Here is a 21,595-nt window from a genome sequence, read left to right as displayed (position 1 = left end):
GCAACCATAGTAGAACAAAGATTTATATTTCTGATATTTATTTTATATATTTAAATGCCATTTAACAAAGGAAAATCAACCAAAAAAATGAGTTCGCGTGTCACCTCTGACACGCGTGTCATAGGTTCGCCATCACTGCCCTAGAGGAACCTCTTAGCCAGAGGGACACATCCAGGGGCTCCTGAGTGGCATTTCCTGTCACTTGTGGTCCTCAATCCAGCCCAGGACTGGCTTCTGAGATCCAGTTCGGCTGGGGCTACAGCAGGAATAGAAATGGACCAGGAAGCACATGTCTGTAAATTCTTAAGTGGGGGGTGGTGGGTGGGTGAGGGAGTGGGAGGATGGGGGGGGCAGAAGTCACAAAGGAAAAGATTGATTGCTAGATTTCCGATGACATAACAATAACACAACTCCTGACTACAAAGTTATCATAAACAAAGATAAAAGGCAAATGACATCTGTAACATATATAATATCCAGCATGTATAAAGAACTTCCACAGTTCAATAAGAAAAAGACAAACTGTAGAAAAATGAACAAAGGATAAGGAGATCGTTTTATCTGTCAACTTTTTGGGTGTTTTTGGATGAGATGAATATTTAAAGAGATAAATTTTGTCCGAAGCAAATTGCCCACCATAATGTGGGCCATCTCCAATTAGTTGAAGGGCTGAATAGAAAAAAAACTGGCTTCTCTAAGCAAGAGGAAATTTTTCAGCGACTGCCTTTGGACTTCATCTGCACCATCTGCTCCCCTGAGTCTCTAGCCTGCTGGTTTACCCCAAAGATTTTGGACTTGCTAGCTTCCATAATCATGTGAGTCCATTCCTTTTAATAAATCTCTTTCTACGTACACAAGCAATTAGTTCTGTTTCTCTGGAGAACCCTGACTAATGCAGATAAGAACAGGCAATTCACAGAAGAAATATATAAACAGAATAAGTATACGCACAAATACTCAGCTTCCCTAGAGATCAAGGAGATGCTGATAAAACAACCAGGGAATATCTTCGACAGATTGGCTAAAAAAAAAAAAAAAAAAATTAAACTGGCATATCCAAAGTTGGCAAGTAAATGGGAAATAAGTGCCCCTCAAACACCATGACTGAGAGTGTAAGTTGGAAAATTTTAAGGGAATTTGTCATAAACATTTCAAATATGCAGACCCTTTACCCAGCGATGTTACATTTAGGCATTTAACCCCACCACGTGCACTCAGATACCTGTTCACAAATATTCATTGCATAATTATTGGTAACTTCAAAAAACTGGAAACACAGTCCAGCTGGTGTTGCTCAGTGGCTGAGCCAGGAGGTCACAGTTCAATTCCCAGTCAGGGCACATGCCCAGATTGCATGTTCAATCCCCGGTGTGGGGTGTGCAGTAGGCAGTTGATCAATGTTTCTCATCATTGATGTTTCTCTCTCTCCCTTCTCCTTTCCTCTCTGAAATCAATAAAAATATATTTAAGAAAAAAGAAAAACTTAAAAAAGTGGAAACACATAAAAGCTCATTCCATGATACTTATTAAGGAAACTATAAAACATTTATAGCATGAAATTCTTGACAACTGTCATAAAGAAACAAATAAATGGAAAGACATCCCATGTTCATGGATAGGGAGACTTAATATTGTTAAGATGGCAATGCACCTCAAATTGACCTATAGATTCAGTGCATTCCCTATCAAAATCTCAACTGTCTCCTTTGCAGGAACTGATCCTAAAATTCACATAGAAATTCGAGGGACTCAGAATTAATAATAAAAAATATATATATTGAAAAAGAAGTTGGAGCACTCCTACTTCTCCCAATTTCAAAACTTGCTACAAAGCTATAGTAATCAAGACAGTGTAGAACTGACGTAAGGACAGACACCGGGTTTAGTGGAATAGAACGGAGAGTCAGAAATAAGCCGTCACATTTACAGTCAATTGACTTTGTCACCATTAAAAATCACAAGGCCTGGTGAAGGCGGCTGGGAGGGCTCAGCGAACAGGGCACATCTCTGTGTGGCTCTGGAACTTTGGTTCTTTTTGTTTGTTTGTTTTGTTTTTGTTTTGCTTCCCCGATCACAAAATGATTCTCCCTCCTTAAAAGCAAAAAGCAGAAAAAGATAGAGAGATTCCTGAATTGGAGGGTGTAAGGATACTGCAGTGTTTCTTGAGGAATAGGGGGAGGTTCTGCAGTCTTCAGGGGCCCTATACACCCTCCAAGGAAGTGGAGGTTCACTGCATCCATTTAAAAAATATCTGTATATATTTAATTGATTTTGGAGAGGAAGGGAGGAGGAGAGAGATAGAAACATCAATGATGAGTGATGCCGGCTGAGCAAATAGGCAGTTCTTGAATGAGAATGGACCGCATTCCAAGGTTGACTCGGGTCCAAGGTTGACTGCGAGGTCCCAGGTTGACACCTGAGTCCCGGGGGCGTACAACTTCCAGCCAGGTTAGAATGTCCTTTCTTTAATCAGAACAAGGCCATCTTGGTGAACAGAAGAGCATAATTAATATTTCTTATAACTATAGCTAGCCACCAATATTCTGTTTTTGCCCCTAATATCACCAGTGTGCAGAATAGTCCCGGTTCTCAGGAGCTTTATCCACTGTCTGGTCCCTCGCGAGCCCCGGGCTGAGCACCACTGCCACACCATTCCCCAACCCAGCCGCTCCTTCCCTACCCAGACTTGGATTTGTCCCTACCCCAGTCTCACCCTCAGCTCAAGCTCTTGGCTTAGCCTACAGCACTCTCCATTCCTTCCTCCACGGCTCAGCACCAGGCTTCCTCTGGGCCTCTCCTCTCTCCTGCTGTGTCCCCCATCACCAGCCTCTGCCTGGGCTAGGCCCTTTGGCACCGAACAGTCTGGTTCCTATTGTTGGCTAACCTGTTCTGTGTGGTACATCTCTCTCTCCTCACCAGCCATGTCAATTCCTGGAAGGCAGCGCTACCTGAAACCACAAAACCACTCCCACTCTGCATCCATCCCCCTGCCTGGCCTTGTACCAGGCACCCAGCAACTCTTCAAGCCCCACTGCATTGAACTTGGCATTCAAGCCTTGCCCAAGGCTGCCCTTTCCGTCCCGTTTCCTAATGCTCTTTCCAACAATCCCATCCAACTTATCCCACCTGCGTTCAAACCTTCCCAGATCAGCTCAAAAAGGTGCCCCCAAGGTGGAATTAAATCTCTTCTTCCCGCTTAGAGCTAACCTGCTACCGTTTCCCTACACACACCGTGCACTTGGCACACGACCGTGTACCTTAAATTAGGTAGAATCTGAGTCTGTCTCCCTCCGACACCCCATGGCCTCGGTGAGCACCCTGGGGAAAGGGCCGAGTGGTTTATCCTTGCCCTCACAACTCTCTTTCAGCCCAAAGTTCAATCTGAGTTTGTTGAATAGACTAGAAACAGGATGGACAAGCGTCCCAAATCCAGAAGCGAACATCCCGCAAACGCCCTTAAACGCACACTCGAAGGGGCAGCTCCTTGGGCTGCCAATGTCTGCAGACGGGCGCTGGCTCACCTCGGGCAAACCACCAGGCAAAGAGCAAGCCAGGGCGCCCATCACATGATTCTCCAATCACATGATCCCTAGAAAAGGGGGAGGGAGTGAATTGAGTAGAAAAGAAGCACGGCCTTCCAGGATGGCCCCGCCTCTACATCGACGAGTAGCCAACGGGAGCTCGACAGCCCGGACGCCTGGCCAATGGAAACTGAGGTGGGCGGGGCATCGCGCTGCCAGGCCCGGCTCAGTGAGCAGCGGGGTTGCTGCTGCCCAGCGAGCGCGGAGCAGGACGCAGGTAAGGCGGTCGGCAGTGCAGACCTCTCGCCCGCTCTTTTCCAAGGCCCCGGCCACAGGGACGTGGGTGCTTGAGGTTCCTCCGGAGTTCAATTCGGGAGGCAAGAGAAGACGCTCAGAGTGTCGTCTTTGGGGGTTTGCGATGCACTGGAGGGAGTGTTTTGAAGGGTGGCAATCTAAGCAGAATGGCAGTGACCCCCCATTAGAAGGGACGCTCTTTCTCTACCTTCTCGCGTTCCCGCGGGCTGCAGCCCCTTCCCGCAAAGCAGGGACTGCTCTGTTTTTGAGCCGACTCCGCCTCCCCCGTCTGGTTGCGGTGGTGGTAGGTAGGTAGGTAGGTAGGTCGGTCGTCTCCACGGCGCCTGGGAACGGGAGGGTCGCCCTTCCTAGTCCCGGAGCTCAGAGGATTGGAAGTGAGTCTGGAGAGCTTGGCTTCCTCCAAGGGCTTGGGAGTGGTTACGTCTGGCTCTGTCTTACTTCCTTTCTTGTCGGGTAGGACAAGCTAACTTCCGCCTCTCAGCCACTTTTTTCCTTGCTCACGCGCCTCGAGGTTGGGTTAGTTCAAATGTTGGGAATCTCTTGCTTCTGACACTCAGAGTTGGGGGGCGCCACCTAGTGGAAGATGACAGAGATGGGGGCTTGGAGAGGCTCCGGTTCGCCCTCTCTGTTTTGGCCGTGTGGGTGGGGTGGGGTGAGAGGCCGCCTCTCAAAACCCACCTGCGAGGAATTGGGCTCCCACCTGCCCCATCTCTGGTCCTGAGGGTGTGTGCTTGCATGTGTATTCAGTAGACACATACACTGTCATTCCTAACCTCAGGATACCCAGGAAGGAAAAGAAATCATTAGGGACCTGAATACTTTGACAGCTGTACAGGCACGCCTAAGCCAAGAAGTGGGTGGGGCGAGCTGTAGATCCCTTGCCTGGGGGCTGTGGGTGTCGAGGAGAGAGTGCAAGGGGCTGATGTCTAGGACCAGTCGTCTTCATCCTTACCTGGCCAGGAGCTGTGGAGGGGGCAACTTTGGAGGCTCTCATATAATCATCAGTGGTGGCAATTCTAGGACTAGGACCCGTGCTGTATCCTGGCAGCTTCTGCCCTCCCTGTTTCTGCCCTGCCTGGTCCACCTGCTCAGGAGATGCTTCTGTCCCCTCCCTCTGCTTGGACCCCAGGCCTCTACCCCTCCTGGGGCTTGTGATTCATTCCCAGGCACTGTGCGTGGTGCCGCGAGAAATGAACCCGGGTCCCATATGCTCTGGAGCCATCAAGTCCTGTCACCTCTAGGACTTGATATATGACGTGGGCATGTTCCTTAGCATCTCTGAGCCTCAGTTTCCTCCTTTGGAAGTAAAGGTGATAATTACTACTCTGGGTGGTGGTTACAAAGAAGAAAGAAAATGTAGATTGCTTAGCCTGGCTCCCAAGAGGCTCAACAAACACTGTTTTTGCCCCTCGAGGCAGGGTAACAGCTGGGCCCGCCCTTGAACTAGTGGGGCTGGCTGAGCTTGGGGGAAAGTTGTTTAGGAAGTGAGAGGCTGCGCCCCATCCCTAGACCGAAGCTGGTTCCTTCTTCTGACTCCAGAATGGGCTCTTGTGGTCTCTCTTCATGTGCAGCTGAGTTTTGGCTCCAGGATACTGGCAAGGGCAGGGAGGGTATGTTTGGAGAGTCTGAAAGGTCCTGGTGGTGTTGAGGGCCCTTTGGACACAGTGTCTCAAAGGCTGACCCAGCCTGTGTGTCCCTTTCCCTTGGTGAGGAGGGGGATGGCCAGTGAGCAGGTTGTGACTGGCCTCTGGGGCGGGTAGCCCAGATTCCACTTCCCTTTTCTCAACCCCGTGGTTTCCCATGTTGTCTTGTGACATCCCCTCCCCCACCAACAGGCCTTAGCGGGGTGCAGGTGTGAACACAGTATCAGGCAAGGAGACATTCAGAGGGGCGAGCTGGGGAAGTGAAACCCTGGCTTTTTTTCCGAGGGGACTCGGTCCTCGCACCAGTGTGTCTTCCCATGACTACTGATGCCTCCCCCACACCCCAGAGGCAGCCCAGTCCCACAGGTCAGACCCACAAAACCCACAAATCTTCCTGACTCTTACATGACCACATTTCTACACATTCACCCATGATAGGCCACATGCTGGGGACACAGATTCACACATACTCATGTCAGCATTCGCGTTCATGGGTGTACACGCACTCCGGCATGTGTGACACACACACACAGGACACATGTAGGAAGCGAATCTCAGGCCCCACATCTTGCTTCCTCCCTGGATAAGGAGTTGTGGGGGAGGCTCAGGTAGTCCCAGGCCTGGGCCTGGGGGGAGACTGGCCCCAGAAGCAAGGGTGGCATGGACTTAAGCTAGTTGCCAAATGCCTCTTGGTACTTTGCAGGTGGATCATGTGGACCCTGGTGAGCTTGGCAGCCTTAGTGACAGGGCTGGTGGCTGGAACGCAGTGCCCAGATGGTCAACTCTGCCCTGTGGCCTGCTGCTTGGACCCGGGAGGAGCCAGCTACAGCTGCTGCAATCCCCTGGTGAGTGCCCTCAGCCCAGGCACGAGCTGGCAGCTGGGGTTTTCCAAAAGGTCATGTTGGGTGGGCCCGAGGAAGGGGCCGGACTCTGTCCTTTGGTTTATCCGCTCCTCTCTTCCCAGGACAAATGGCCCACAGCGCTGAGCAGGCATCTGGGCAGACCCTGCCGGATTGATGCCCATTGCTCTCCTGGCCACTCCTGTCTCCTCACTGTCTTGGGGACCTCCAGCTGCTGCCCCTTCCCAGAGGTGAGGGCACCATTAGCTCGATGGAGGGCTCAGTTCTGTGTTCACATGTTTCCTACACTCTTCCGCCCCAGGCAAGAGGGCCTAGTCAATGCAGCTGTCTCTGTGTCCCACAGGCCGTGTCATGCGGGGATGGCCGCCACTGCTGCCCAAGGGGCTTCCACTGCAGTGCTGATGGGCAGTCCTGCTTCCGAAGATCAGGTGCAGTAGGGGTGGGGATGGAGGGCAGGCAGATGGGTGGCATGTAGAGCTGGAGCATCCAGGAGCCCAGCTGGCTGGGTGACCCTGATTTCTGCTCTCATGTCCTCATTTGTGTGGCATCTCTACTAAGCACCCGCCCTGCTCTGGATAGAGGGGCAGCACTGGGGCGGGGAGGGGAAGGAGAGCACTTGGGACCTCAGGCCTAGAGCCAGGCACTGCAGGGGTGGGGAGAGGCCAAATTGGGCTGGTTTAATGCCAACCCAGTCAATGGATGCCCCTGTCCCGTGCCATGTGTCTGAAGCAAGACCTGGCTTGTGGGAGAGTGGTTTGAGTGCCTGGGATCCTGGCCGGGTGGCTCAGTTGGTTGGAACATCAGCCCGTAGTACACCCAGATTGCAGGTTTGATTCGCGGTCAGGGCGCATACCTAAGTTGTTGGTTCGATCCCCAGTCAGGGCGTGTACAGGAGGCAACTGATTGATGCTTCTCTCTCACATTGATGTTTCTCTCTCTCACCCTTCTCTCTAAAATCAGTAAAAACATATCCTTGGGTGAGGATTTAAAAAAAAAAGTACCTGAGCCCTAGTGCCAGCCCCCCAACCCCCTGTAGCTGGGAGTGTAGGCCCTGGTGCCAGCAGCTCCTTGAGTGATGGAGGCAATGACCTCCACTGACTGGGTTGGTGGAATCTGGGTCATCCTGTCCACAGATACCAACCCCCTGGGTGCTGTCCAGTGCCCCGGCAGCCAGTTCGAGTGCCCCAACTCCTCCACGTGCTGCATTACGCTTGACGGCTCCTGGGGATGCTGCCCCATACCCCAGGTACAGGTTTGGGAAGATAGGGTGGGAGGGGGGCAGCAGGAGCAGAGTGAGGGGCTGGAGGGGCAAAGACAGTCAGGACCTTCTCTTCTCAGGCTACTTGCTGCGAAGACAAGGTGCACTGCTGCCCCCGTGGTACCACCTGTGACCTGGCTCATACCCGCTGCCTCACCGCCACGGGCACCCTCCCCCTGGCAAAGAAGATCCCAGCACAAAGGGCTAATAGAGCAGGTGAAGAGATGGGTGAACTTCGGGTTGGGGGTTGGGAGTAAGGAGAGGCCTTGCCTGGCTTCTAGCCGAGGAAAAGTTCCCCTCCACCCTGGCTGCCCCTCACACCTTTCTCCCCTTCCAGGGATCATGTGCCCAGATGGACAGTCCCGGTGCCCTGACGATTCTACCTGCTGTGAGCTGCCTAATGGGAAATATGGCTGCTGCCCAATTCCTAATGTGAGTGAGGGGCTATGCCAGTTGGGCTATGTGCCCACAGCCACCTAGCCTGGACACCTACCTTGCAGGGATTGCAGGGGCCTGAGGCTGGCTGACAGGTTGCTGGGAGCCTGGCTGCTCAGGATGTATGCTACCCCCTAGTGGGGGATTGGGGCAGTGCCAGCTGTCAGCCTGACTTCCTTGTGCTCAAGTAAGACTGGAAGCCACAAAGACCCACCCTTGCCTTCACCCAGGCCATCTGCTGCTCCGACCACGAGCACTGCTGCCCCCAGGACACCGTGTGTGACCTGGCCCAGGGGAAGTGCCTCTTCCAGGAGAACAGTACGGACCTCCTCACCAAGCTGCCAGCACACACAGGTACCAGAAGCAGGCCCCAGACTCCCACCTGCCCCAGGAGGAGGAGCTTCCCACCAGGCTCTTCCAGGAGCAGATATGGGGGCGGGCACTGGTGGCTGCTTGGAGGGGCCAGGGCAGGTACAGCCCCCTCTTCTCCTCATTGGGCTTCGCTTTAGGATCCCTGCCAGGGGTGGCCTTCCATCCTCAACATCTGGTTCCAGCTGTGGAGCCCACCAAGGGTAGGACCTCCAGACGGTCCCCAGTGCTACTGCTGACTTGTCCTCCTTGCCCAACCCACAGTGCAGGAGGTGAAGTGTGACACGGAGGTGAGCTGCCCAGAGGACTACACCTGCTGCCGCCTACCGACGGGAGCCTGGGGCTGCTGCCCGTATGTCCAGGTACCCAGGAGTGGTGGGTGGGCTGGGCTGAGGGGGGCAGCAAACTAGGCCCCTGTGCCTACTGCCCCTTCTCTACCCACCCTAGGCTGTGTGCTGTGAAGACCACGTGCACTGCTGCCCAGCCGGGTTTACGTGTGACATAGAGAAGGGTACCTGTATGCAGGAAGGCCGCCAGCTGCCCTGGATGGAGCAGGCCCCAGCCCACCTCAGCCTGCCAGTCCCCCAAGCCATGGAGAGTGATGTCCCCTGTGATAATGTCACCAGCTGCCCCTCCTCTACCACCTGTTGCCGACTTGCGTCTGGAGAGTGGGGCTGCTGTCCTGCCCCAGAGGTGCATGGGTACTGGGGTCGCATGGTGGTGGGGGGGGGGCGGGGGGCATTGTCTTGACCTGGGCAGGTGGCCAGACTCCTGTTACCTTGCTCTTCTGCTCTCTGCCTGGCCCACAGGGGCACACCAGCTCTCAGAATTCATTCCCAGCTGGAAGGACTAAGCAGAAGAATGGGATAGGGGCTCAGTGTCTCGTCCCACACAGTATAGCTTCCTAGATCACTCTCTGTCCTTTCTCCCTCGCCAGGCTGTCTGCTGCTCGGACCACCAGCACTGTTGCCCTCAGGGCTACACATGCTTGGCTGGGGGGCAGTGTCAGCGGGGGAACCAGATCGTGGCTGGACTGGAGAAGGTGCCTGCCTACCGGGCTTCCTTGTCCAAACCCAAAGACACGGACTGTGACCAGCACACCAGCTGCCCAGTGGGGCAGACCTGCTGCCCAAGCCTGAGTAAGAGCTGGGCCTGCTGCCAGCTGCCCCACGTGAGTGTCCACCTGCCTGCCCCTGGAGTGGGGAGCTGAGTCCCGGGGGTGGAGGGGACAAGAGCATAATGCCACTCTGCCCCCCCACCCCCACCCCAGGCTGTGTGCTGTGAGGATCGCCAGCATTGCTGCCCCAATGGGTACACCTGCAATGTGAAGGCCCGAACCTGTGAGAAGGAGGTGGATTCCGCCCACCTGCCCCTCGGCCCTCATGTGGGTGTGGGGGACGTGGAGTGTGGAGAGGGGCACTTCTGCCACGATAACCAGACCTGCTGCCGAGACAGCCGCGGGAGCTGGGCCTGCTGTCCCTACCGCCAGGTCAGTGCCATCCCTCCCCTGGGTCTGGTCTGGGCCTGGCCAGGTCCTGCCCTAACCCTCGTACCCTCCTCTGACCATCCAGGGCATCTGTTGTGCCGATCAGCGTCACTGCTGTCCCGCTGGCTTCCGCTGTGGGGCCAAGGGCACCAAGTGTTTGCGCAAGGAGACGCTGCGCTGGGACACTCCTCTGAGGGATCCGGCCCCAAGGCAGCTGCTGTGAGGAGAGACTGGGGACCAAAGACACTCTACAGCCCTCGGGGCCCTGTTCGGAGGGCACCCGCTGCTCAGGCCTCCCTGTCACCTCTCCCCCACCAAATTCTCCTGGACTCTCCATTCTGCGTCCCCCATCATTGAGGTGGGGTCTCCATCTAAGGCCTTCCCTGTCACACGGGGAGCTGTGGCAAAAGCCACGCTACCAGCTGCCATTCTCTCTCAATTTCTATGGACCCTGTGGCCAGGTGCTCTTCCCTCTCCACAGGTGTGCTTCTATGTGTGTGTGTGTGTGTGTGTGTGTATGTGCTCCAATAAAGTTTGTACACTTTCTTAATAGTGTCTGATTTGGCTGCCCTGCCTGCCTTCCCCGGGAGATCCCTGAGCAAGGGTCCCCATCCAGCACCCAGTTCCCTCAGCCCCACAGACACACACCGAGCTCATCTCACCAGTTTTATATTTGCTGCTGCCCACAGCGGTCCTATCACATTATCCCGTTGCCCAGAGCCCCCCAGCCACTAGCCCCGTGACTTGGTAGCCCAGAGGTGGGCTAGTCAGCAAGCAGCACCCCTCCCTTCCCAGGGGTCCACAGAGAACTCCCCCTCCCTTCCCAGCCCTCATACTAGCAGCTAAGGCCTGGCTGCCCCTCCTGCTTTCTCACAATAGAACTTTCTATGTACACCGTTTATACAGGCACTGCTTGCCCCCCACCCCGCCCGCCTCCCCAGCACCTCCCAATGGGGGGTCTGGACCCCTCCCACCGCCTTCTTGGAGGCAGCCATGGGGTCCCTCCCAAGCCATTACCCAGCACATACCACTGAACAGCTCTGCAGGCCTCTGGGCACCTTTCAAAGCGAGTGCCCCCGCAACTCCCTTGGGGTGCGCACCCCGGGGACAGGCCCGGGCGGGCGGGCGGGGCGGGGCGGAGCCAGACCCGCGGGCGGTGCCGGGTCCGGAGGCGGCGCTATTTGACGTTGAACACCATCAGCGGCCGCTCCTCCCGCCGCTGCCAAGGGCTCTTCTTGTCGCCCGCGTCGTCGCCCGCCTCCGCCCCCAGCTCGTCCTCGGGGCTGGTGAGCGAGTCGCGCCGGAGCTCGCTGGCGCTGCTGCGGGAGCTGTCCCCGCGGCTGCGGCCGCGACCCCGGGGCACCGTGGCCGCTCGGCCCTCGGGCGCCGCCACCTCGTCCAGCAGCGGCGTCAGCGAGTTGTCCTCGGGAGAGCAGAGGCCCGTGCGGCTCTCGCTGCTGCTGGGCTCCGTGTCCTCGCTGAGCGCCAGGCGCGGGGCCGCGGGCGGCGGCGGCGGCGGGGCGGCGGGCGGCGCGCGCTCCCGCTCCCGCTCCCGCTCCTCGCGCAGGGGCCGCCGGCGCGCGGGCCGCGCCTCGTGCACGTCGACGCCCGAGTCCAGGCTGGCGTCCGTGCTGCGGCCGCCGCCCGCCTGCAGGTCGATGTAGGAGTGACGCACCTGCGAGTTGGAGCGCCCGTCCAGGGACACGAACCAGGCGCGCGGGTGCGGCTTCACGCCCAGTTCGAGCAGCTTCTTCTCGGTCAGCGCCTGCAGCTCCCCGTTGAGCTGCGCCATGGTGGACTCGTTGAACAGCACGGGGATGGTGACCGAGCCGCTGACCGGCGCCGAGCGCCCGCCGCCCCAGCCCTCGCCGCCGCCGCCGCCGCCCTCGCCGCCCTCGCCCGAGTGACCGGGCATGAGCGGGCGCTGGGAGTCGGGCTGGGGGAAAGGGCGTGCGGGCCCGGGGGCCGTGCCCTCGGGCGGGAGGGGCTCGTCGCCCGCCCCCGCGGCTCCCGCCTCGCCGCCCAGGCGCACGTAGTGCGCGGGGATCACCAGGGTGGGCATGACGTTGCGGTAGACGCTGTCCTTGAGGTGGTCGATGGAGCCGCAGAAGATGAGCTGCCCCGCCTGGCTGAGCGACGGCGGCCGCGCCAGCTGGTCCACCGACTGCGACAGCAGGAAGTCGGGCGTCTTGCTCTCGGCCGCCCCCTTGTGGCCCAGGTAGTGCTCGAAGGGCGGCGGCGGCGAGGGCGGCTCCGGCAGGAAGGCCGTGGCCCGGGAGGGCCCCCGTCGGTACTCCTCCAGGCCTGGCTCCAGCCCGCCCGGGCCCTCGACGGAGCGGGCGCCCTTCTGCCCGGAGCCCTCGCCCCCGCGGGCACCTGCAGGCTCGGCGGCCGGGCGGCAGACGGAGCGCGGCTTGGCGCGGAAGAAGTCATCCCGGGAGGCGGCCAAGTCGCGGGAGCTGGAGAAGGCGGAGTGGAGGGGGCCGGGAGGAGGCGCCTCGGGGTCCCCCGACGGGGTGGGCTCCAGGGGCCCCCCACAGATGAGATGGAGCTGGGACATCGAGGTGGCCTGGTCTCGTTTGTTGCCCTCGGAGGGCCCGGAGAGCTGCAGCTTGCGGTGCTGTTGCCTGGGCTTCAGGCAGCGCCTCCTGGAGAGGAGAAGGCAGGCGGGTCCTTAGGAAAGGGCCATGTCGGAGCAGCTCCCTAACCCACAGCTGCAAGATGAGGGGTGGACACAGTTGGAAGGATCGGGACAATGCCTGGGACTGAGGCATCCAGCCAACCTGGGAGAAGTTTGTGGAAAGAGCTTGTATGTCTGTGGGCGGTCCAGCTAGCAGCTGTGCCCATTTGGGTCCCTTTCGGGTAAATTGCACGCCTGCGCAGTAGGGGATGCAAGGGATGCGGTGAGAACCTGGGAGGATGTGCGAGCCGGAGGCCCCATGGAGGTGAGAGCTGGGCTGGTTGTCTCTGGAGGGGCCTGCCCTGCCGGTCCTGCCTCCTCCCTCCCACTTGTCTCAGGCCACCAGCCTTTCAGTCTGCATGTGCATATGTGCATTTTGGAGGCCTAGCACCCAACACAAGGCCAGGCATAGGGTGGGCCTCCGTCTGCATGGGATGAGAGAAGGTGGGGTCTGGGTATCACTCACCGGCAATAGTAGATGAGCAGACACAGCAGAATGAGCACCAGCAGTGCCAGGGCTGCCAGGATGGTGAGCAGGAAGATGGTATGGTAGGTGCCGATGTCCTGGATGCCTGTTGTGATGGTGACCAGCCCTGTGCCAGGCAAGGGCTTAGCGTTCCAGGTGTGGATGCCCTTCCTGCCTTTCAGAAGGAATCCACTCTGCCAGCCTCCCCTTCCCCTACTGCCCCCTGTCCCCCCTACCACACTCTCACCAGTCGTGGGGGAGGCCATGGCAGCCGCCCAGTACCCCAGCTGGGGGGAGACAAAGGTCCAGTAGAGCTGCCGGCCTTCCTTCCGGATCACACCGGTGCCGTTGCGTACCCACAGCCCTGGGAGAAGCAGGGGTTGCATCAGAGTCAATGTCCTCCCATCTAAGTCTCTATCCCCACACTCCAGCCCCGGCAACTCCCTGAGGCACTCACCACTCTTGGGGTCAAACCTCCAGGCTGGAATGCTGGTGCCCACAGCCAGGGCGCGAGGCTCCGAGGGCACAGGCAGAGACAGGTGAATGGGGCCCGAGAGTGGTACTTCTGTTCCATTGCCTGTCAGCAGGTGCACGCTCACGGCAGCCAGGGGCATCAGCTCCAGCCAGGAGCCATTGCCTAGGGGAAGGGGACACTGAGCTGAGGGGTAAGCCCTCGAGGTGGGGGACATCCCTTCTGTGCCTGGCACCCAGCCTACCTGAGCTGGAGGCCTCGGTGCCCAGGAAGGCAGGGAAAGCCCGCATTTCCTGCTGGGTGCTGGCAGGTGTGAGCGAGGCCCAGAGCTGGCTGTAGGTGGAGCTGACAGGCAGGCGGGCAGCCTGCCGTTGGAACTGCACCCAGGGCTGAGAGCGGGCACCTGATGGAGAGAGGAGGGGCTGCAGTGGCCTGGCCAGGGGCAAGGCTGCCCAGAGACCAGAGTGGAAAGCAAGTATCTAAGGAGAGGGGGAGCCAGCGGGTCAGGCCACTGGGGAGGCCAGGGAGGGTGGTGACTTGGGAGAAAACTGGGCAGTCGTAGAATGTTAATTTGGAAGGAATGTGGACCAGAACCCTAGTCCTGGCTGTGTGACCTGGAGCAAGTTGCTCTCTGAAGCAGTTTCCTTATCTATAATAATAAAAGCGTAATATGCTGATTAGACCGGACAGCCGAATGACGTTCCAGGTGTCCTTCCGGACGACCTTCCAAACATCAGGCCTCTAGTTAACCTGTAAAGTGATGAGGTTGAGGGCCTCAAATAATTACTGTCTCCAGTGCGGCAGGCACTGTGTTAAGTGCCGGGGATACAAAAATGAATAAGATACAATGCAGGTTCCCAGCCTTCAAGTTCACAGTCCAGTGTGGTGCGGTGTGAGGGTGCCCATTTCTGCTGTGGTAGATGGAAACGTTCTACGTCTGTGGTGCCCATTACAGCGCCCACAGGCACACATGGCTACCAAGCACTTGAACTGTGGCCAGTGCAGTGTGACTCAGGAACTGGGTTTATTTTTCATTTTGAAAAATGTAATCGATTCTTAATTCATTTAAATTTAAATAGCTACCTGTGGCTAGTAGCTACTGCATTAGACAGCTTAGGCTCTGCGTGTTGTCTGCCTGCCTTGGGGTGGAGAGGATGTGAAACGGAATTCTGATACAATAAGGTAATAGTAACTTTTGTTAAGCTTTGATATGCTGGGCACTGTTCTAAGCCGGTTATCTATGTTAAAACCCCTGTAATTAGCACAACAGCCCCTGACTAGGTACCTTTATCATGGACCCTATTTTATTGGATGGAAATGGAGGCGGGAGAAGGTCAGTAACTTGCCCAGGTCACCATCCTGGAGCCTGACTGAAGCCAGGACACATCGGTCACCGCGGTTCTATCCCCCTCGCTATTACAATACCGGGGGCAGGTGCACCAGGAGTTCGGCCGCCCAGCTCCGAAGGCCCTGTGGCACCTGGCAGGATAGGACAGCCAGGAATGAAAGGGGAAAGGAACCTGCAGGACTGCCAGGAGCAAGGCCCCTGGCACTAAGCAGCCTGTTGACCAGGGGCCTCCAGGTGACTGGATTGGGAGGTGGGGGGAGGTGAGGCAGTGGAAGGTCAGGTTCCAGTGGGCGTGGTCAGGGAGTGGAAGAGTCTAGGCTTTATACCGAAGCAGTGGGAGCTGAGGGAGGCTTTAAGCTAGGAAGCAATAAAGGGTTCCTTTGGCATTTTATTTTGATTTTTTTAAACGTTTTTATTGATTTTTAGAGAGAGGGGAAGGGAGAGGGCTAGAAACATCGATGAGAGAGAAACATCCGTGAGAAATATCAACATTGATCAGCTGTCTCCTGCATGCCCCCTACTGGGGATTGAGCCCCCAGAACGAGGGCTTGTGCCCTGACCAGGAATCGAACCATGACCACTTGGTTCCTGGGTGGACACTTAACCACTGAGCCACACCGGCTGGGCTCCTTTGGCATTTTAGAAACTTCCAGCCCGGCCGGGGTGGCTCAGTGGTTGAATGTTGACCCTATGGACCAGGAGGTCATGGTTTGATTCCCGGTCAAGGCATATGCCTGGGTTGCGGGCTTGATCCCCAGTGTGGGGCGTGTAGGAGGTAGCCGATCAAAGATTCTCTCTCATCATTGATGTTTCTCTCTCTCTTTCCCCTCTTCCTTCCTCTCTGAAGTCAATAAAAGAAAGACATTTTTAAAAAGAAACCTCCAAAGAAATTTTAGAAGCCTCTGGTTCAGGATCAGAGAAACGATGATGAACAAATGAGTAATTTGGGGGATAAGGATATAAACTGAGGAGGGGCTTCTCTCACTCCACAACCCAGTGTGGCTCCCTAGTGCTAGCTAGATGGAGCCTCCCCTCTGCCAGGCTTCATCAACCAGTCTGCTCTAGGTGCCCCTTCTGCATAGCCAGACCAGAGCACCCCCTTCTTTTTTAAAAAATTATATTTTTATTGATTTCAGAGAGGAAGCAAGAGAGAGAGAGAAACATCAATGATGAGAGAGAATCATTGACGGCTGCCTCCTGCATGCTCCTCACCAGGGATCCAGCCGGCAACCTGGGCATGTGCCCTGACCGGGAATCCAACCATGACCTCCCGGTTCCTAGGTCGATGCTCAACCACAATCCCTCTCCCTTCTGCCCCTGCATCTGGAAGATTCCCCCAGGCCTTCCTTTCTAGTGAAGATGCCTTTGCTCCCTCTTCCATTCCCAAGTCCACTCAATCCCACAGCTCCCTTCACTACATGCTCTCCTCCTGGCACACTCACAGGTTAGGGTGTTCTCCATATTGAATGCAGCCACCCTCTCCTCCACTGTCCTGCCTGCTCTGTAATTATTCCGGGGACAACCTGTCTGCGTGTTTTCCTACTTGTCTGTGAACTCCACGAGGCAGGGAATGGGTTTGTTCTTCCTTCCCACGGCTCCCCGGCACCAGACACAGGGCCTGGCCCAGCCCAGGTGCCGCCGTCAGTCTTAGCTGAATGACACGAGGGCCACTGCAGGACTGCTCCAGGCCTTGCACTCCACCGGTGGTCAGTACCCTGGAACGACCCTCTCATGGTCTTCTGACATGGCCACGCACCCAGTAGGTGCACAGCAAGGACTCGGTGACCCGCTGAAGACACAGGTGGCAGGGAGTGGGAATGCTATTGGTAGTAGAGGGAGAATAGAAACCACGAGAAGCCCCAGTAACAGCGAACATTTATTGGCCACCTTCTGTGCTGTTTTTTGCATCCTTGATAATATTCAGTCCTTGATGATGCAGATGCTATCAATACCCACATCTTAATAGATGAAAACACTGAGGTTCAGAGGTTAAGTGACTTGCCCAAGGGCACCCAGCTAGTATGGAAGAGCAGGGCTCTCTAGTCTCAGGTCAGGGGGCCGGAAGAGGAGCTTGGGGGTGGGTAGGAGGGAGGCTTACCAGGAGAACCCAAGAGGATGTGCACCAGGTCCTCATAGAGGATGAGGGTGGCCGGCCGCTCGGGGAGCAGGTAGAGGCTGACTGACGCATACACTGCAGGAGGGGTGGCCTGTTAGCTCCAGAGAAAGCCCCTGCCCACACCCAGGCAGGGTACTCCCTCCATCCGAATCCTAGTGACTTCATCCTCCCTCAGCCCCCTCTGCATACCCCAGGCCAGGCAGCAGCTGCTGGAAAGCCTACCCCCTCCGCCCCCAAGGACTATTTTGGGAAGGGGTTGATGGGGTCAGCTGCTGTCCCCCCTCCACCTGCCCCTGCACTCACAGGGCAGCTTGTCAACGCGCCAGGGCACGGAGTTGGTGAGGAAGCCAGGGCGGGCAGCAGTGACCAGCACCCAGGTGCCCAAGCGGTAACTGAGGGGCAGTGTGGCCACGCCCTCTGAGTCCGTGGTGCCAGCAGCCAGCAGCATACGATTCCCAAACACATCCACTGAGGCCTGGGCCAAAGGCGCCAGCTCCCCGCTCACATACACCTGGACCTTGATCAGGACCTCTGTGGACAAGATGAGGTGAGGAGAGTGAGGAGGAGGAGGAGGAAGGGAGGGAGAGAGAAGGGGGGGGCGGGCGGGGGGGGGGGCGCCTCAAGATCAGAAGAGGGGGCTGTGGGTTGGGAGCAAGGCTAGATAAGACATTATAAAAGCTAGCATTTACAGAGCCCTCAAACGTCACATCAGCCTGTGAGGTAGTTGGCACTATTTCATCGAGTCTAACAGACGCACTTGTCCACATTTTAACATTTCTGAATTCAGACTATGCCTATGGTTGATGTTGTCATAATTATAATTGGCAGCATTTTTTCCCTTTCTTACTGGTACATGCAATAATGGTGCATCTTCCAGTCAATGATGTATTAGACTCGGTAAGACATGCTCTTAGCCCATTTTGCAGATAAAGAAACTGAGGCTCCAAGAGTTTATATATTTGTACTACAGTTAAGTGGGAGGTCCAAACCTGGGTATTGACTTCTAGACCTAAATTCTTAACCGCCGGACCCTAGGGCTGGTGTCAGGGAGAGGAGAGGGAAGGGGGGCTGAGAAAGAATGAATAAGTAGAGAACCAGAGGCGACAAGTGGAGAGGAGAGCGGTCAGGATTCAGCCATTTGGAAGAGGGGATGGGGTGCTGGGTCAGGGTTCGGGTTCTTGGGAAGAAACGGAGAAGCGGACTCCAGGGAACTGGTCATTCCCATCATTCATCCACCTCCTAGGACGCTTTGCACAAACCTGTTTCTCTTCAGATTTAGGGACTCACTCCAACCGAAACCCAGACAAGCACCTCCTGACCCCTCCTCCTCAGTGTACTGCTGGCCCCCTCCCAGCTGGTCAGCTACAGGCAGTCACCACGGTAACTCCTTCATTCCTCCCAGAAGATGGGCAGGGAGCTGGGGCCCTGGCCAGGGAAAGAGCCTGGGGGGAGGGGAGGGGAGGGGAGACCCAGGCCCAAGGGAAGCCGGTATGGAGGGGGCTGGGAAGGGAAGCCCAAGTCCTTCGCTCTCCAGCCAACTCTGCCCCTCGCCCATGGACGGTCTCGCTGCCATGGCCCTGCAGGCCTCCTGCTCTCAGATGGGGTGATGGGGGGAGGAACCAGGCCTAGACTTGCTCTCACGGGTTTTCCAGGCAGCCTCTCTGATCCAGCGCACCATCGACCCCTTCTCACTCAGTGCAGCCCCTTCCTCAAGAGCATGCCTCACCCCTACCTTGCTGCTCACAATGGGAGAAGGTGTCATGCTTGGAAAGGTACAGAGACCCAAGTATGAGCCCCAGGAGGCAGGTGGGAGTGGGTTGGGTGCTGGACACAAAACTAGGGGAGTCCAGGTACAAAGGGAGGCTGAGGGCCACAGGGCACGGGAAGGTCCAGGGGCCTCATGGGTGGAGCTTAATGCTCAACAGTGACAGGTGTCGTATCTCAGGCTTCCAACCCCAGGGCCAGTGCCGCGCCTGCCCCTGGCATCCCATCCAGCTGCTCTGAACCCACCACCCTGTCCTCTCCCGGCCAAAGCCCACTTCTGCAGGGTGGGTGCACACACCCGACCCTTTCCTTTCTGGTTCCCCTGGGAACTGGCAGCCCCCCTCCACCTCCGAGTCGGAATTCTGAGAAGCTAGAGGGCCTGGCTACTCCCTACCCCCACCCCAGGCTAGGAGCAGCTGGACAGAGCAGCTGGGAAAAGGGAACCCAGGATTAGGGACTATGGTCATTTGACAGAATGCCTTGGGTTCAAGAAAAGGGGAGAGAGCCCAGGGAACAAAACGGGTGGGTAGGTAAGGCCTGAAGAAGGCACCAGCGCCAAACTGGGGGCTGAGGGGGTGCCTGGTGGATTTCCTTCCCCTTACCCATCAGCTGGGCTTCCAGACAGCATTCTGGGAGAACCCTGTTCCTGGCTCTATTCCAGACCATTCCCTGGGCCCCTCCCCTGGGGTACAGGGCTGGAGAAAAGCTTTCGGAGAAAATGGGACCCATTCCCAGCCATCAAAGCTCTTCTTGTCTCCCAGGAAGACTGAGGCCAGAGGAGAACCTTCCCCATTCCTCAATGCCTGACATTCCATACGGTATCCGTTTCTCCTGGCTTCGGCCCTGCCTCATTCCAGGAGGAAATCCGACCCCCTCCCTTCATCCGGACCCCACTTCCCTCATGGAGACTCCCCCACCCTGCTTTTCCTGCCAGCTCCTTGGTGGGGAAGTGAGGAGTGGAGAGCACCAGTTCAGGTTCAGACAGGGATGGGGCCCAGAGGCAGGAGAGGGGAGGGCAGTGGCGGGGTGGTGGGGCAGGAGGCTAGGTGGGGGTGCAGGGCTGGAGTGGGTGGAGTACCCGGAGAGCCCAAGCAGGGGAGGAAGTAATCCTCTAGCTCTCCCACCCTCTCCGCTGCAGAAGCCGACCCCACCCCCACCTCACACACCCACCTGGGCCCGGAGAGGGATGGAGAGGTGAGATGAGGAGGGGTGATGGGGCTCGGACTGGGGACAGGAATGGCCGGGACCCGGCACCTGCCCTCCCAGCCGGCACTGCCCACAGTCAGCTAGCCAGCTCAGCAGGCTCGGCCACCACAGCCCTGCCATGCGCTTGGAGCTAGGAATCACCATGTACCCCTTTTTTCAGAGCCCCCCAACTTCAGCCCCTTCTCTTTCATGGGCTAAGCAGCGTTTCTTTGGTGCACCCCCAAATCTAAACCTGGGGGGCTGTCAGGCTCTAGGCGAAGAACCCCATTCGAACAGTCAATCCACCCTTAGCCTCACCCCTTTTCCCCCTCCCTACACCCCCGTCAAACCTGGCTCTAGGCGCCCAGCCCCCGTCTAGGCCCAGGGTGGCAGCCGAAGCCTGAGCCCCCACCCCGCCGGGGTCTGGAGCGAGAACCCGCAGGGGGCTGCGGAGCGGGCGCCCGCCCCAGCCCGCCCCTGGGCGGGTGTCTTCGGCAGACAATGGCTCAGGCAGCAGCGCCTCGCGGACCAGGAGGGAGAAAAACAAGGCAGGAGGTGGGCGGCGGCGCAGAGCCCGGGGACCCCCGCCCTCCCCATTGTGTCTCCCCGAGACCCCCTCCCCGGAGGTCCCCCTCGCCCCCGCCAGCTCCGAACCCAGGTCGCCCATCTACCCCACCCCAATCCAGGGCACGGAACAGCCCCCCATTCTCGAGCGCCGCCGAGAGGGGGCTGCGGGCGGGGCCCCTGGGGGTGGGGGCGCAGGCTGGCGATCGCTGCCCTTCCCGGCGAGACTCACCCTGCGGGCTGGGGGGCTCCGGCGGCGACTTGCCCGGAGCGCGGGAGGCGCCGCCGAGCAGCAGCCCCAGCAGCGGTAGGAGCCGCGTGAGGACGCTGGGGCCACTCGGCGGCGGCATCGCGGGGCTCGGCCCGGCCCTAGCGGCCCATGGCTCCCGCCCGGCCCCGCTCGGCCGGCCCCGCTCAGCCCCAGCTCCGCGCGGCTCGGGCTCCCGCTCTGGCTGCGGCGGCCGCTCAGCGCGATTGTCTCCGCCCGGAGCCGCCGCCAGCGCCCCCTGCCGGCGGCGCCCCACCCGCTGGTCCTCCCGGCCCCGCCCCCTCGCCGCCCCGCCCCGCCCGCCTCCTGCCTGAGCTCAGCCCACCCCGCAGCCACCATCCTGTGCTCCAGACCCAGAGCTGCAAGGGAGTGTACCGAATGGGGTCCAATCGCCTGGGTGCTTGAAGTTCCAGGGTTCCCGAAATTTGGTGCATATTTTTTTGGTGTGTGTGTGTGATGGCTGTTGCTTGCAACACACTCAAATAGGTGGGTACTCAAATAGGTGATGGCCGCTCCGCAGCCCCCTGCGGGTTCCTCGCTCCAGACCCCGGCTGGGTGGGGGCTCAGGCTTCGGCTGCCACCCTGGGCCTAGACGGGGGCTGGGTGCCTAGAGCCATGGTCATGAGCGTCTCCACAAAGTGTAAGAACTGCCCTGTTTTACTGCTCCCCTCTCTCGCACAAACATCCCCTCAGTGCAGGGGAGATAGGGCGCAGCCCCCGGGAATCAGTCCCGGTCTTGTCTAGCTCTTGCCTCTTAGTAAGCCGTTAGCGAGTTACTCAGCCTTCCTCTGAAGTGAGAATTGTAGTCTCTGCCTCGTGGGGTTGCTATAAAGATTACATGGGAT

At 57.9% G+C, this 21,595-nt stretch overlaps 2 protein-coding genes across 5 annotated transcripts; one reads left to right on the top strand and one right to left on the bottom strand.

The window, feature by feature from the left end:
* Positions 1-456: 456 nt before the first annotated feature.
* On the bottom strand, positions 457-20,992 carry FAM171A2 (family with sequence similarity 171 member A2). Of its 4 annotated transcripts, XR_004972778.1 has the most exons (9): positions 20,715-20,991; positions 17,273-17,500; positions 16,952-17,044; positions 13,750-13,908; positions 13,491-13,670; positions 13,281-13,397; positions 13,034-13,160; positions 10,916-12,535; positions 457-4,409 (listed from the first exon to the last, which is right to left on the bottom strand). XR_004972778.1 is itself a non-coding variant. In XM_036339971.1 (8 exons), the coding sequence occupies exons 1-8, from the start codon at positions 20,830-20,832 to the stop codon at positions 11,065-11,067; spliced, it is 2,493 nt and encodes an 830-aa protein (XP_036195864.1). In that variant the 5' UTR covers positions 20,833-20,991; the 3' UTR covers positions 10,431-11,064. The 4 variants fall into 4 exon arrangements, 3 of the variants coding, with proteins under 3 accessions (XP_036195864.1, XP_036195865.1, XP_036195866.1); XM_036339971.1 differs by lacking the exon at positions 457-4,409 and having other exon boundaries at positions 10,431-12,535; XM_036339972.1 differs by lacking the exon at positions 457-4,409 and having other exon boundaries at positions 10,431-12,535; positions 13,034-13,139.
* GRN (granulin precursor) lies at positions 3,661-10,437 on the top strand. The gene is made up of 13 exons (XM_036339974.1): positions 3,661-3,798; positions 6,183-6,324; positions 6,444-6,569; positions 6,683-6,767; positions 7,473-7,585; positions 7,678-7,813; positions 7,935-8,029; positions 8,263-8,386; positions 8,666-8,763; positions 8,849-9,094; positions 9,339-9,572; positions 9,672-9,890; positions 9,973-10,437. The coding sequence occupies exons 2-13, from the start codon at positions 6,190-6,192 to the stop codon at positions 10,108-10,110; spliced, it is 1,749 nt and encodes a 582-aa protein (XP_036195867.1). The 5' UTR covers positions 3,661-3,798; positions 6,183-6,189; the 3' UTR covers positions 10,111-10,437.
* Positions 20,993-21,595: the final 603 nt, after the last annotated feature.

The sequence above is a fragment of the Myotis myotis genome, unplaced genomic scaffold (assembly GCF_014108235.1).
Source record: "Myotis myotis isolate mMyoMyo1 unplaced genomic scaffold, mMyoMyo1.p scaffold_m19_p_17, whole genome shotgun sequence".
NCBI classification, from domain to species: domain Eukaryota; kingdom Metazoa; phylum Chordata; class Mammalia; order Chiroptera; family Vespertilionidae; genus Myotis; species Myotis myotis.
Note: the sequence above shows the minus strand (reverse complement) of the source record. Positions and strands in the feature narration are given on the sequence as shown.